Raw genomic sequence first — 15,602 nt, 5'->3', positions numbered from 1 at the left:
TCTATTGAGTTAAAACTAATAAAAATTGAGAAAAAGTGATAAGTATTTTAGTTTCAAGTATTATACATCAACGCTTACAATTTTACACCAATTTTCTGTTTTCAATTTTTCTTTTTATAAATATCTTCATTTTTTAATTTTGCTTCACAATGTGGGTTGAAGTTGAAGATTTTCAGTATTTCATTAAAATTAAATGACTTCTAATTTTATTCTTCATAAATCATGATTTCAATTTGGTTTCATCAAAGACTTCAAGCATTCCTGCATTTCAATGCATTTTTTTCCGTCCATATTGTTTTATTTATAACAGCTTTGTTATTTATAACTTATTTTTGTTATAACGATGTTGTTAGTATTATGTTATTTATTAAGATCTGAATAAAGGACAGTAGAAAATTAAGCTGTCTTATCATATACAGTTCCAGAAGATGTCAGAAAGATGTGGCTGTAGACAAATGGCATGGGGCCCCAATAATTGTCTGGAGTTCACTTATTTCCAGTCCATTTACTAAAGACTACAGTTGGAAAAAAAATTTTGGGAGGACAATTTTCATGCAGCCAGATGACCAGAGCAATTTCATGCTTCATTTTGCGTTTTATCTGCACAGGCCATCCATGATCCAACAAAAGAATGTATTTGCAATTGTCCACATTTATGCTGGACAATCATGTTGGATAAGAATACAAGTAATTGTTTCACTTTATATGAGTCAGAATCTGATTGGTTGATTACTTAAGAGTGAAGAAGTTCATAGAAAGCAGATTACAGATGGCAAGTTGCATTATCCTCAGAAAATATATTAAAATTTCAATCTGATTGTCTCTTGAGATTCATATGAGACGATTCTGATAAAAAAATTCACATAAGTTTTTTAGTTGATTTACACACAAGACAAAACAAGATATACACATGATCATATTCAACACAACAAACATAATACATATCATATATATATGGCACTATCATAAACTCCATCATGGCACAATTTAATTTATTCCTTATATTTTGGCATTTCTGGAATGATTAATACTAATTTATGTCACAGAAATTTCCTTTCAACACACTGCTCTCCTTATTTTTCAGTTAATGGTATCTTATTTCATCGTCATCAAGGTAATAAAAAATCCACAGCAAATTTGGAATTAGCAAGAGTAAATGCCCCATACAATACATCACATCTTCTGCTCATAATAACTTAGACTACAAGAGATATTTTCATAGAGTATTTAGTCTTTTAAACGAGATACTACATCTTAACAAACAGTAAAATTGTCAATGATAGACCAACAATTTTAATCAAATGACCAAAGAACTGTCTCTCAGATTAGAGAACTTGAAAAGTGTTATCTAACCACTACAGAATCTGCATTAAGTACATGTATGTTGTAAAAAGGGACTCTGTGACATTTCGAAGTTGGTATATAATTAACTTTCTATGTTTCTGCTCTCAATTTTGCTAGTAATGAGGGCAACAATAGAAAATCTTGCAGGAACTGTTAATCTACCTATTCTTTGATTTTTACATGTAGAAGATTTATTAATGTGCTTCAGTTTTGTATTCAGAAAACTGATAGCATCAATTTGCACTATTTCAATTTGTAATCAGATGTCTGTGGTTCCTGAAATACCACTGGAACTAAGTGTTTGACAATGCACTAATTACGAGAGGCTTTATGTAATAAATTAAAGCATATTTTACGATTAGTGCAAATTTATGCTATCAGTGTCCCTAATACACATAAAATAATTGTTCAATTGAATTGCATTACTGACAATGGAAACAGGGCTATGGCTGAAAGTCCTAGGCTAATATTTTGACCTATTCTGAAATCAGATATTGAACCCTAAGCCACAAAGGGATCAAGCAGTAGCTGTTGAACTGTGAGTTTCCACTGGTTTGGCAGTACAATAATATTTTTTATGAGCTATAAAAGATGCCTGATAGGTAAAACTGATATCACAGCTATGACAATATTTATCTGATGATGGGGGTAAGGGTATTGGTGGAGTTGGTATTAAATTAGGAGACAGGGAATTAGGATTTGGAATGACAAGATAAGGTAGTCCATTCACTGAATTTCTAATCTGAACTCCAGCTTCATGTGGAGATTTCACTAAAGATCTACTTTTGGGAGATTCTGAAGCAGGTCTACTATTTGGATGATTTTGTCCAATGATTGGTTTGATGTCTACTGAAGGGGGTCGCTTTTCAGCCACATCATAATCTCTATCCAGTTTTTCTTCCTTAATAATTATTTGCTTTGGTGATGAGATTGGGGAAGGGCTAGAATTTGGGTCAGTATTTTCTTGGCCACTGTCATTTGTGACATCATGGACACTCTGATGACACACCAAGTCTTTGACACTTTTTCCAATAAAATCACATTGATCACATTGAAGTTTTGTTCTTGAAGAAGTCATAGCACTATGTGATTTCATGTGAATACTTAAATAGTTTGAGTTAGCGAAGGTATCACCACAAATAGAACACTGTTGGACTTGTAATCCCATATTTTCACTTTTTTCAAATGATTTTCTTGAACGTCTTCGTTTATACGGCTCATTTTTTATTCGCAACAGTTCAGTTTCCATATCCAAAGGTGATGGAATACCATGTCCATTTGATTCTATTGGCACCAAAGGAGGTTCCCTGTATTCCACCATATTATCATCTGTGAATTCCTCACCATTGTCTATATGGGTTTTGCCATGCATCCTCATTCCACGAATGGTGTTTCCACGATACCCACAAATTGTGCACCTGAAGGACCGAGTTGGAACATGAACTTTCATGTGATCTGCCATTCTGGATTCAGTTTGTGTTACATAATCACAATGAGCACATCGCAAGAATGCCACTTTGTGTTTATCTGAGGAGCAAATGTGAAGTTTTAAGAGTCGCAATGATCGAAATTTGTTCTCACATTGTGAACACCTCAAATCAACTTCCTCATCTTCAGCTCCAGAATCCATCTCTGGTTTTATAATTATGTCAGCTGGTGGAGATTGGATCTCTGGCACTAGATCACAATCTTTGCCATGAGGACAATAAAATTCCTTATGCGCTTTCAGTGTACTGGCAGAACTGAATTTGATCTTACAAGGTATACAGAAAAATCTGTAAGCAATTTCACTGATGGGATTGTTTCTTTTTTCTGAGTCGGAACTCGTGGATGGTTTAGACTCTACTTGTTCAGGTGATTTTGAATCAGGTTTAGCCTCTGGAAGAACTGGAGAAGTTTGTGAGACTTTCTTGCCAGAACAATAATGCTGTTTGTGGATTAGAAAGTTTTCATGTTTGTAAAAAACAATGTTACATTCCACACATCTACTAACACCAGGTACAGAGAGAGCTGAGCCACCTATTCCAGCAGCATTCAAAGCAAAGGGAAAGAAGTTTGGCATCATTTGTGCTAAGAATGGATTTGCAGCTAAACCAGGCAAAAGATGGTTAGGTGTTTTTGGTGAAGAACTTGATTTTGAACTACTGCAAGGTGAGGATCTCTCTGACTTTATTCTCTTGGGTTCTGGACTTTGTTCTGGAAGGCTGCTGGATGATGGTGGTTTGGAAGTGGATAGATCTAATGGTTGATCTTCTTCTGGATGACATTTTGGAGAATCAGACCTTTTTGTCTCTTGCTGATGTGCTGGCTTGACTTTTGGAGATAGAACTTCTGGTTGAGGAGGAATTTTTAAAAGTGGTTGAAGAAGAACTGTTGGTACCATGCTAGGCTTACCATCAGCATCAACCACTGGTGTATACATGATTGATTCACCATGGAGAGAACCATTACTTTTATAGCTCTGTGGAGATATTAGATGATGATTTCTTGGAGAAAGATTCCTCATTCTGTTTGGTGACAACAGTTTTGGAGAAACTGAAGCGGGAGAGGAATCACCTGAAAGTCTTTCAGTTCTTACTTCCAGATTTTTCACTCGAGAACATCTCTGGGAACAATAAAACTCTTTATGAGCTTTAAAAGTGTTCATGGAGCTGAACTGTATATTACATTCTTTACAATAAGTTTCAGCAGAGGAAGTAGCTACTGGTATTGGTTTAGGAGATGGAGTTCTATGGGCAGGTCGGTTGTGGATTCTACGATGACGGTTGAGACTGGAGATTTTGTCAGTTGTATAGGAACAAGAGGTACATTGGTAGGACAGTTGTTCTGGTCGAGAAAATTTGCCTTCAGGACTTTCTAATGAGGAATTAGAATCATCATCTATTGGTCTCTTAACTGTTTCTCTTTCACCTTCATCATCTGTTATAGGTTCATCTTTGACTGATTGGTGTCCATCTGAAATATTACCATTTATTAAGCATCATTATCACAAAGCAGGCTTCAAATTATGTTCATAGTGATAAAGCCGAAAGGAAAATAATACCAAAGTCTCAGAAAGAGTGAGCATATTCTGCCTCATGCAATACTGCCAATACACCTGCCAATATCTAGATAAGCAGTTTCAAAATAAATAAATCTTAAAAAAAAAATAGCTTCAGTGAAATTATATGAGACAATATTAAGTCATCCTCGAAATTTATAAGCAGTTGGGAGGGACCAGTATTGCTGAATTTATTGATGGAGTCAAGAATGGAGTGTATTTTAGGCTTCGTAGGTGTAAGGCCTGGATAAAACTAATTGCTTTACATACAACAAAAAGAATTTTAAAGTTTGTACCTTCTGATTGAGATTCTTGGTCTTGTTGGTCAGCTGAAGCTGATGGTTTCCGTGAACAATAAAATGAGATATGACCTTGTAGCGTCCTGGGACTACTAAATCTTACACCACAAAATGGACAACCATAAATCAAAGCAGCTGAAAGAAGTACATCAATTAAGACAATTAGAAGTTAGTGTTGGGTTGGTCCAAAACCTTTTTGGTTGTGGACACTTTCATAGAATATTTTGTTAGACAGACGTAAAAGTAGGAAAACAAGGTTAGACATTTTAGACTGTTTATTGGCAATATTTTGGACTGAGTCAATAGTTGCAATCCCTGTGCTTTTTGGATACTTTCTAAGAATAATTGTGCACAGTCTTTTTAAACAGTAGAATTGACAAAGGGATTGGGACATATCCTAAATTCATGCTGCTAAATATAAGAATTATATTTACCATGGCCAGATGCTGAAGTTGGTTTAGTTGATGATTGAGTTATAACAGGTTGGGTTACTTTCGGTGAAGCTGCAGTAGTTGCTTCTTCTTCAACTGAAGATTCTGGTGATTTGTTTCGCAGCTCTTCTTCACCTTCTACGTGAAATGTAAATGAGGCTATTAATTCAGATCCAATATCTAAATCAGATTCAACTTGACACCATATTCTACCACCTGAAAAAAATAAGGTGAAACATATTAAAGTTGTGGATTGCATTATATAGTGTCATTTGACCAAAGGATCTGAAAATTCAAGTGGTATTTTTTAGGAAAAATTGGATACAAGACTTGTACAAGTGTAAAGTTTTTTTCTGTAATTGTTCATCATGGTTATCTTATATATATACTACTAGTATCTTCTCTCCTATTTCACATGAACTTTGTCCATATTAGTTCTGCAGCAATGCTTTCATTCATATATGTAGATATAGATTAAAGGAGATTATACTTATATACATAAGTAAATAACTTTATTTACAACAAAACATGTAACTGCAAGTGTCTGTAAAGTTTGATCAGTACTTTCAGAAATGACGTTTTTTTTATCTTTCAATAAAAAGTGTACGTACCATCTAGATGTACTTGTGTATTACAACATGATGAATCGGTTGATTGACGTAGTAATGTTAACCAGGCACCAGACTGATTAGAAACATTAACATATGCTTGTTTTCCTCCAATACTATTAAACTACAAAATATAATTTTTTTTGGTGTCTACAGAGATAAAACTATCCATATTTCAAGAACACTCTACCCTTGAACACTGAGTGTAAATGAAAAAAGTCATATACCCTGAACTTTAAAGTAATATAACTTATAATGTTAACATTATGTGACATCACTTGGTAACTGCCAATTCACTGGATGTTTGGGTATAAATTGTGTAATTGTGTGCCAGGTAAACTGGCTGCTAGGGTGGAAAGCATTCACTGAGCTAAATTGTCATCAGACTTGCCTGGAGATGATCTTTTATCAACTCTTGAAATAAGAGAGCAAAACAAGATTTTAGTCAATTTCCAGAAACCTACCTGTAAAATCAGATCTCCCATTTTAACTTTAACATCAGTTGAGATTATCTCTCCTTGAAACGGTCCTAGACTACTTCCTTTAGGTAGAGGAATTCCACTACACACTACCCATCCATATGTTAAATTATTATCAACATTAACTTCAATACGTTTTAAATGTAAAACGTCACTAGGTAACTGTAAATGACTTAGTAAACCTTCCATCATACTGTTTGGAGATGAAGACATCAAAGCAGACGCAGATGGTTTAACATGGTGGCCATTTTGAATTTCTTCATTCTGTGCATGATCTTCTTGGTGGATTTTGATCCTTTTTGCTTTTGGTTCATCTTCGTCTTCATGGGAGGATAAATCACTTCCATCTTTTAGTTTCACTTCTGACTCCTTCATGTCTTGAGAGTCATTCTCTTCTTTGGAAGATCCTGCAACGAGAACATGATTCTATAAATACATTATCGTATCTGAACCTGCAGACTTGGTAAAGATCCTCTAGAGCTGTTACGTATCTAATAATCTCAAGTCATTGATTGACACCAAGAAATAGCAACACCAGCATCAGTAGGCTATAGGTGGTGACAATTTTAATTCAAATGACCAAATCTGAAATTGGAAGATGTTTTATTACCAGTAGCTATATAATTATAAAAGATATATAATAAAATATATGATCAAGGGTTCCTGAAAATAACATTGTGCCTTGGTGTAAAAGCCATTCTTGAATACAAGAGTGTCTAGGTGTCGTTTTTTGCTTTTGGTTACGACTTGGTGTTAAGGTGACGGTGTATACTGCTCTCATTTACAGAAATGGTTTTTCAAGTTAAAGAAAGTCACCCACACCTAGACCTGAAAATAACCCTGTACCAAATGTCAAGCAGACTGTAATCTTCCTGAAAATCAATAACTTGTTAACTACACATAAATCCAAGTACTTTAAATAAAAAATCTTAATTCATTAAAAGATAAAACTAGTTTTTTATCTTCGAGATATGACCATAGATAAGATATGGGTACAAAGTACAACCTTGCATTATCATGCTTTGAAAAAGATTTAACTAATCCTAATCAACTATTAAAGATAATCCAGGTTAGATTAACTTGATCCTAAATTCATCATTCTTTCACAACATGCATGGTGTCTGTTAAGGCCCAAATAAGATTCCAATCTGATTTTTTTAAAAACAGTTTTGCATTATTTCTGAATATCACTTAAGACTTCACCTGAATAAGATGTAAAAAAAATTTTCATTTCATTTGAATGTATTTTGAGTTTGCTTATTGCAGCGTTAAACAGATTTCTTTGTGCTTTATCTTGTACAATAACATATTGCTATTGATAAAGAGAAATGTATCTCTTAGTAAAATCTAGTCTTTTATATTTTTGTCAATCTCTTTTGAGAGTTCAATACCTTCAAACATTTTGTTTCACAATACAGTCTATCAAAATATAAAGACTGATAAGCCTTACTTTGTATCAAGCATAATAGATGCTTTCCATCTGCACAGAGTTTTTTTTAGGATTTTTTAGTACAAAATCCACATTTTTATTTGATTGATCGTTTAAGTTTAAATTAATTTGACAAGAGCTCATAAATTTGTCGTTCACACATGTTTTGGACAGAAAACTCATCTGAGATATCTATACAGAAATTATCATGCTGCATTAGCCCTAATCTAATTTCAATTAGATTCCAATTTCGTATCTTTTCATTTTCTGATATCTTTTTAGTCTCAATAATAATCTAACATGTTTTCAACCAAAGGTCTGTCCCAAAGGTAGTATTTTTATCCTATCAGAGCATGTCATTTGAACCCATTTCTTTATGAATTAAGGAATTGTAGGATATAGAAACCTAAAGAAGAGCAATATTACAGCCTCTTTGGGTTTTGCTATCCCACAATTACTTATATTAGCAAGAAACAGGTTCGACATGATGTGCATTGATTGGTTGAAAGTAACATCATTGAGATAGGCCTTTGGTAAAAAAAACTTGTAAGATTACAATGGAGACTAAAAACAAATAATAAATTGTAATCTAATGTCCATTGCATAAGCCACAACTGTGGTCTAATGTAAATTGTAACTCATTCCATTTCATCTAATATAACTCCAGATATTGTTCATTCGCTACAACCAATGTACTGTATTGTAAACTGTTATTTCGAATTTAGTAGTGTTAAGTTTTGTCAAATGAATTGTTTGTAATATTAGAACGCTATATTTCTTATTTTAATTTGAGTGAAATTATCACAGATAATATATAAAAACAAATTTCTCATCATTTATATAAATAGATTGATATTTAAATTACAGGTCAATAAAGTAAAAGTTAGATATCATTATGATAACTATCCCTTTAATGTGTTTCATATTTTTTTTATTTTTCGCTTAAACCAACATTGTCTGCCTGTGTGTCTTCTACACTGAAATTTTCCAATTTTGTGAGTCAATTAAGAGCTAATTTTCAACTCACAAGTCATCCAAGTGTGTACAGAACACAGATTTTTACAATAATCAAAGATTAAAACTCTGATAAATATTCCCTTTAATGCAATAGATAAGAGTTTTACATTTCATGCTTGATATATCATAGATTTAAAGTTATTTATTTTAGGCTTTAAATGTGCATATCTTATCTTGGGTTTTTATCAGGTCATTATTTTATTGAGGTATTGTGAAAATAAAATCTTAAGGCTTTTTCAATGATTATCAGTGAACACCATCAAAACCGTTCATGTCACCTACATATATTATGTTACTATGAAGATATAGACTTTCATAACACTAAGTTATCATCATTTTTGTAATTTTTTGAAAAAAAATTTTCTCAGCTAAAAGGGATAGGGCTTCACAATGAATGGACTATCCCTGAACTATCTTAGGACTATCTTTAACTAAAAGATGTACAGCTCTAAGCATTTCTGTTCTGTCATTTTCTGTGGTCATTGATCACAGATCTGACAATAGCCTACTTTGAAAGGTTGCTCATTGGCATAATGGTAAATGCAAACCTGTCAAACCCACCATTTAAAGTGAGTTTAAAAAACAAGTCAAATAAAATAATTCTAATTTGATATCTGTGTCAAAAATATACCAAGTTATAAATAATTTTTTTTCCGGCCAGCTAAAAATGGTCAAAAAACTGAGTATATAGGGAAGTAAAAGGACTAAATCAGGTATTCCTGATTAACATGAACTGACTCTGTTTATGTTTGAAAATGTACTCTGATAATAATACATAGATGTCTTTGGAATGTGCATGAACATCTTTCATGTGTATGGATAACTTGAATATGTTTAGGGTGTATGGTTATCTTGAATATCTTTAGGGTGCATGGATATCTCATATTTTTGTGGTGAGTATGAATTTCTACTGGGTGAACATGAACATCTTCGAAATATTTAACAGGAATATCTTTGAGGTGCACATAGATATCTTAAAGAGTTGCACAGGAATATCTTTGATATGTCCATGAAAATATCTTAAAAGTTCCACAGGAATATCTTATCAGGAGAGAAATATCTTTGGGATGTGCATGAATATCTTTGGGATGTGCATCTTTGGGATTTGTATGAATGTCTTTGGGATATGTATGAATATCTTTGAGATGTACATGAATATCTTTGAGATGTGCATGAATATCTTTGGGATTTGTATGAATATCTTTGAGATGTGTATGAATATCTTTTAAGATGCATGAATATCTTTGAGATGCACATGAATATCTTTAAAGATATATACATGAATATCTTTAAAGATATATACATGAATATCTTTTAGATGTGCATGAATATCTTTAAAGATATATACATGAATATCTTTAAAGATATATACATGAATATCTTTTAGATGTGCATGATGAGTTTAGAGGCCTAGTGGAGTTTGATCATCCCAAAACCTAATTTTAGATGAAATTCCTTTCCAAACTCTCTTATCACTATCTTCTATGAGATGATAAATTCCCCTGAGCGGAAATTTCATCAGTTAACATTTCACCTTCTTTCAAATCAAATATCTAGAGATAGGCCAAATTTATCAGCAAAAAAATATGTTTCTGAGAATTATCGTTTGGTCTTATCAAAATTATTTTTTTCTATTACAAGATTTGAAAAATGATGGCAGATTTCAAGCACAAAAAATATGAATTTCGGTAAAAGATAATCAGGAATGATTATGGAATCAACCAATTGATAGTGTTCCAGGAATCAGTGAAAATCTTTGATATATTTCTAGTTCAGAAAATGGTATCAGTTAGGCCAAAGATAAAATATTAACAGATTTTCATTTTCTTAAACTTACTGAGATAATGAAGATAGGGAATGTCATGTTGTGAGCAATGAAGCAAAAAAGCAACATACTGTTAAAGATTTAAAGATGGATATTTTCAAGTTGATATATCTTTAAACATTTGCCAATGTAGAAATCCCATGAAAATAGAATGGTTTCAAAAGGCATATGATTAGCAACATATTGAAGTTTTCTGTATATTTAGGTTTATTTATTTCTCAAACTTAGCTTTTAATTAGAAATATTGAACTTCCTGTTCTACCTTCCTTGGTACTCTTTTTCTTCAAAATTCATATTCTACTGTTTATATCTGTTCCAAAAATTATAAATTTCAAGGTGAGGATTTTTAAAATTTTAATTAGAATATGCCAAATGCGAAAATCTCCAAAAAATCAAAAAATCAGATTGTTTCAATACACTACAAATATTTTAAGAAATATATTATATTAAATATAAGACTGCTTCGATGGGTTTAGATACTGAAAATCAAGACATGTTATACTGCCAGCCTCAAGTTAGTGGTTTGAAAGATAATGAAGAAAAGACTTATCATAAAGTAGTCAAGATAAGACCAACCTTGTGTATGTCGTATCATCTAAAACTTAGAAATTTATCGACTTATCATTGAAGTTATATGATCTCTCTATATGATACTATTGTTAAAACTTTCAATTAAAGCTTATCTCTTGTTGGGCAGGGCTTGTTTGCTAATCTATCTGACTCATAATGGTGTTTTTTATCTTATCCATACCAGGCAGGATTCACATACGTTATCTTTCTACTTTATCTTTTCTTTAGCTTCACTGATAAATCCCTCAAGTTTTCTACTTTCTTCAGTCGTAATGAACTTTTCTTGGAATCAGATGTAAGATCAATAAAGGCAGACAAAAATTTCACCATGCAGAATGCAGATCAGGACTGTTGCATTCTCAAATTAAGAATTTTTACAAGAATACAAGATAGAACCAACATAATTGTGTATTACCTGAATTTGAATAAGATATTTATCTAGCACGTCATAAACTTTTATCAGAAATTCTTTGTTGCATTCTCAATTTAAGAATTGAATAATTGTGTATAGAAGATATATTGACCTTGCATGTCAAAACTTTAACAGAAATCCTTGTTGCATTCTCAATTTTAGAATTTTTCAAATGCCACATAAATGTGTATAACCGTAATATATTATGTCAAAACTATGTCAAAACCCTTCCTATTTGTTCCTCCTTTCAGGATGTTATAAATTTTAATATGAAAAAAGTTGACTACGCCTTAGAAAATGCCTCATATGTCAATATTTTAATCATGTGAAAAATAATCATGTGTTTTTTGTGAAGCCAGGCAATGACATGGAGTGTGCAATGTAGGATATTTTGTAAGACAACAGCAATTATCAAGGAATCTTAAATGTGCACAGCCAGCAGCACATTCCGCCTCAATTTATTGTCCCATCTGAATGACTAACCAATTTTCAACCTATGCCAGGTTAGTGAGTAAGCATCTAAACTCACTCAGCTACTGTAACTCCCCATGTTTTTAAAGGAGAAATAGCAATTAGGACAGAGAGTTAAACAACAAATTGTCAAAAAGGGAAGGTGAAATAACTTATGACATAGCTCAGAAATAAGTCATTACAAAATGCTTTTCCATACTGTAATGTACAGTATGTATGTAGGCTGTAGATATTATCTTTAAAGGCATATAGAATCATTGTAAAGACTTGTTTTAACATGTATTAATATAAACTAGGTTTTTATAAGATTCTCGAGATAACCCACACACCAATCTATTACACTTTTATCTTTCCTTTCAATTTCACTTGATTGTCATATCACACACAAACACTGTGTACTATTTTATCTGCTGCTGTCCTATTGTTTATTTTTGTTTCCTTCAAAGGAAATTTTAAATGGCATACATGTAATTTTGAAGCAGAAAAATATTTTTTCTCCAACAATCTGCTTTGCAATACAGACAGATCACAGTAAGAGATTACATCAAGATTCAATGATAATCAATTTTTTTTACTTGGGGCTTGAAAGAAGGAAAAAACAGCAAATTGGAAGCTGATTTGCCTGTCAGACAATGATATCTGGAGATCTCAAGTAGTTTGGAGATGTTATCAAACTTCAAAAGCTTGAGATAAAAACTGCAGGCTAAAACATTAATAACATGATGGTTATCTAGTTATTTCTAAAAAGCTTTTTAACAAACATAAAATGATTTTTTTTTTCTAAAAATAAATGAATAAAGAAATGAGTTGAAAGTATTGAATGTCATTGTAATTGGATGTTTCATAATAATTTTAATAATTAATTTCCAAGTACTGTCAACCCTGTATATAAGTCACGCGAAAAGTTTAATTTCCAAAAGATGAAAGAGAAGCTTGATACTCAAAATGTGAACAACAATGCTCTTACAGACCACAACCACATATGTTAATATTGTGCATGTTTTGTTTCAGGGTTAAAACGTGCATTCACAGTAGTCAAAGTAACACATTTCATCCACTGACATCAGAAAACCAAACCATCAAACAACTTAGATTTCACATCAAAAATAATCTATCCATGCGACAATGAGGCTACAGACTGTGCACATTAAAGACCCCCTGCACTGGTAAAATTTCCCTCAAAGAACTGTGCTTATGCTCAAAGTTTTTATACCATATATTTAAAGATGGGTTCCCTCTTTTTCATTTATCAAAATCAAAATGCTAATACTTATATGAATAGAAAGTAGAGGTGCTCTTATGACTTGGAAAAATACCAGTTTGTCCATAATTAATTCATAATTATCTAAATTAGAAGAGAATTATAGCAAAATTCCAATGAGTGACCGATCAAGAAAGGTCAAAAAGCCTTTTTTTTCTGTTAATCCAGACTATATGCATGTACAATTATGATTGGTTAATGATATGCAATAAGAACATAATAATATGATTAAGAATACATGATAATTCATTAGAAACACCAATTAGTCAAATAGTTTACTTAATTTGACACTTAAAACTAAGGAAAGCCATCTTTAAGGAATTTCATGATTGCGATTGACTTACCATTTTTAAAAATATAAAATTTATTGTCTTGACAAATAGTCATCCATTTTGTTTTGATACTTTGATAATGACAACACTTTATTTAGTTCTACCTGGGGTTGATTTTTTGACCATCACTCTCTGTCCAAACTATACTTGATGTCCAATAGATCCTTGTCAAGCTAGACAGCTGTCAAACTAATATCCCTGATAATCCAATAGTATTAAATACCATCTTAATTAGGGGATTAATTAATCAGGCAATGATAATATTATTACGTGATGAGATTAAAGCGTGTAACCGACAATCAAGATATAAGTAATGAAAGATATTTTGTTGCTTTCTGGTAAAGAATTTGGACATTGAAATTGGTAGGCCCCGTGAAAATTTGATAAAAAAAAACCCCAAAAATCGGTAGAATTGGGTATAACGTCGGTAGAGCGGTAGACAACATGCAAAAACGGTAGAAACATGACAACATCGGTAGATTACACATGTATGGTATTTGCCCAGTAATGACATAACTAAGTTTAATGATTGGGTATAATGTAAATTTTCACTAGGAGAAAAACATTGGAAAGCTGTTCCAAATTAAGAAAATACATTCAGCTCTACACTATTATCTGGATATTATACTAGGCTTACTTCTCTTGAAAAATATTTTTTTTATACTGCCTTGTTTTAAATTTTTGTTGATGATAACAACTCTGTAGACTTATCATTTTGTATGAAAGTAATATTTACATATTATCATTATTCACAAGTTAAACAAGTGCTAAGTTACTATCACACGTGGGTGATATTCCAAATTAAATTAATGTAAAATGACGATAAAAAATATCATGCTTTAAAAATTTTCTAATCTCATGTAATGTACCAGTATTTGGCTGAACAGACAAAAAAAATTGTGTTTTGCGTGGACGCATCTTTATTATTGCTCTTTTTAATTGCTAAACAGTTCAATTGTTCTTATATTATTTATTATGAGTCACTTGATGAATCTAATTAAAATTCATATTATCTTGATGTGTCATGATGTGTTTTTATTTTTCACAAGTCTGCATCTCTACTCTCCTTCACAATCTGGAGCAAATTTTAAAAATGTTAAAGGCACATGTACAACTTTTTTTGCCAATCATCGAGGACTCTGAGATATATAGAAAAGACATATATAGAAATAGAGTGTAAAATTCCAAGTTTCAACTATTTTTAAAGGAATTATGCCATTTTCGTACATTTCTAGTGATTCTAAAAACATATATTCAAGACTAAAATAAACCCCACAAAATGCTACATCTGTCCCTTTAAAAGTCAACTGATAATACGTTTCAATGTTTAACTATGGATATCCCTTTATTTCTTGATTTATTTGCATAATGTAGTTGAACTATTTTTCCATTCAAATTCTGATTTGTTTAGAATGAAACAACATTTAAACCTTTTTACCATTCCCTTTAAACACAATTTGAGTAAAATGAAATATGTCAAATTGTTTCCATTCAAAAGAGTGCTAAAGATGGCTGAAGTCATGATGATTTAGATGTCAGATTTTCACACTGAGAAGAAAATTAAGCTCAGATGAAAATGAGCTATATCAGCTGCTGAAGTAGTATTTTTCTGAAAAGCATTTAAAAATTATGCATTTGTATATGATCTATAGAGAGAAAAGAAAACTATCAGGTTACCTTCTGTACTGTTAATGTTCTCTTCTGTATTGTTATCATTGGACTGTGAAACAGTTGGACATTCTGCAGGAACTAAAATAGAAAATTAAGTCATATTCATCTAGGATAACAATCTATAAGGTGCAGACAAATAAGACATACAAAACTCCATAATTTCATTTTAACTTAGGATAACAATTCCTTACATATTGTTGGCATAATGATTACTACAAGTAAGAATAAATAGTCCTGATAAATGCTACTTCTAGCTGATTTTGCTGGTGGAGAAAGGGATAGTAAAGAAGTTTTCTAAATTTTGTATGTGTATCAGGGACACTGATAGCATTAATTTGCACTATTCCAATTCTCAATCAGATGTTTGTGGTTCCCACAATTCCACTAAAACTAAGTGTTTGATGATGTCACTA

General features: G+C 31.9%; 1 protein-coding gene across 1 annotated transcript; it reads right to left on the bottom strand.

Annotated features, from left to right (window-relative positions):
• Nucleotides 1–1,861: 1,861 nt before the first annotated feature.
• Nucleotides 1,862–6,576, bottom strand: LOTGIDRAFT_170471 (hypothetical protein; the record flags this gene model as incomplete). Its single annotated transcript, XM_009069125.1, has 5 exons — nucleotides 1,862–4,299; nucleotides 4,681–4,818; nucleotides 5,118–5,330; nucleotides 5,726–5,846; nucleotides 6,187–6,576. The coding sequence occupies 5 exons, from the start codon at nucleotides 6,574–6,576 to the stop codon at nucleotides 1,862–1,864; spliced, it is 3,300 nt and encodes a 1,099-aa protein (XP_009067373.1).
• Between the last annotated feature and the right edge of the window lie 9,026 nt (nucleotides 6,577–15,602).

This window comes from Lottia gigantea, assembly GCF_000327385.1.
Source record: "Lottia gigantea unplaced genomic scaffold LOTGIsca_99, whole genome shotgun sequence".
Taxonomy (NCBI): domain Eukaryota; kingdom Metazoa; phylum Mollusca; class Gastropoda; family Lottiidae; genus Lottia; species Lottia gigantea.
This window is presented reverse-complemented; position numbering and strand designations above follow the sequence as displayed.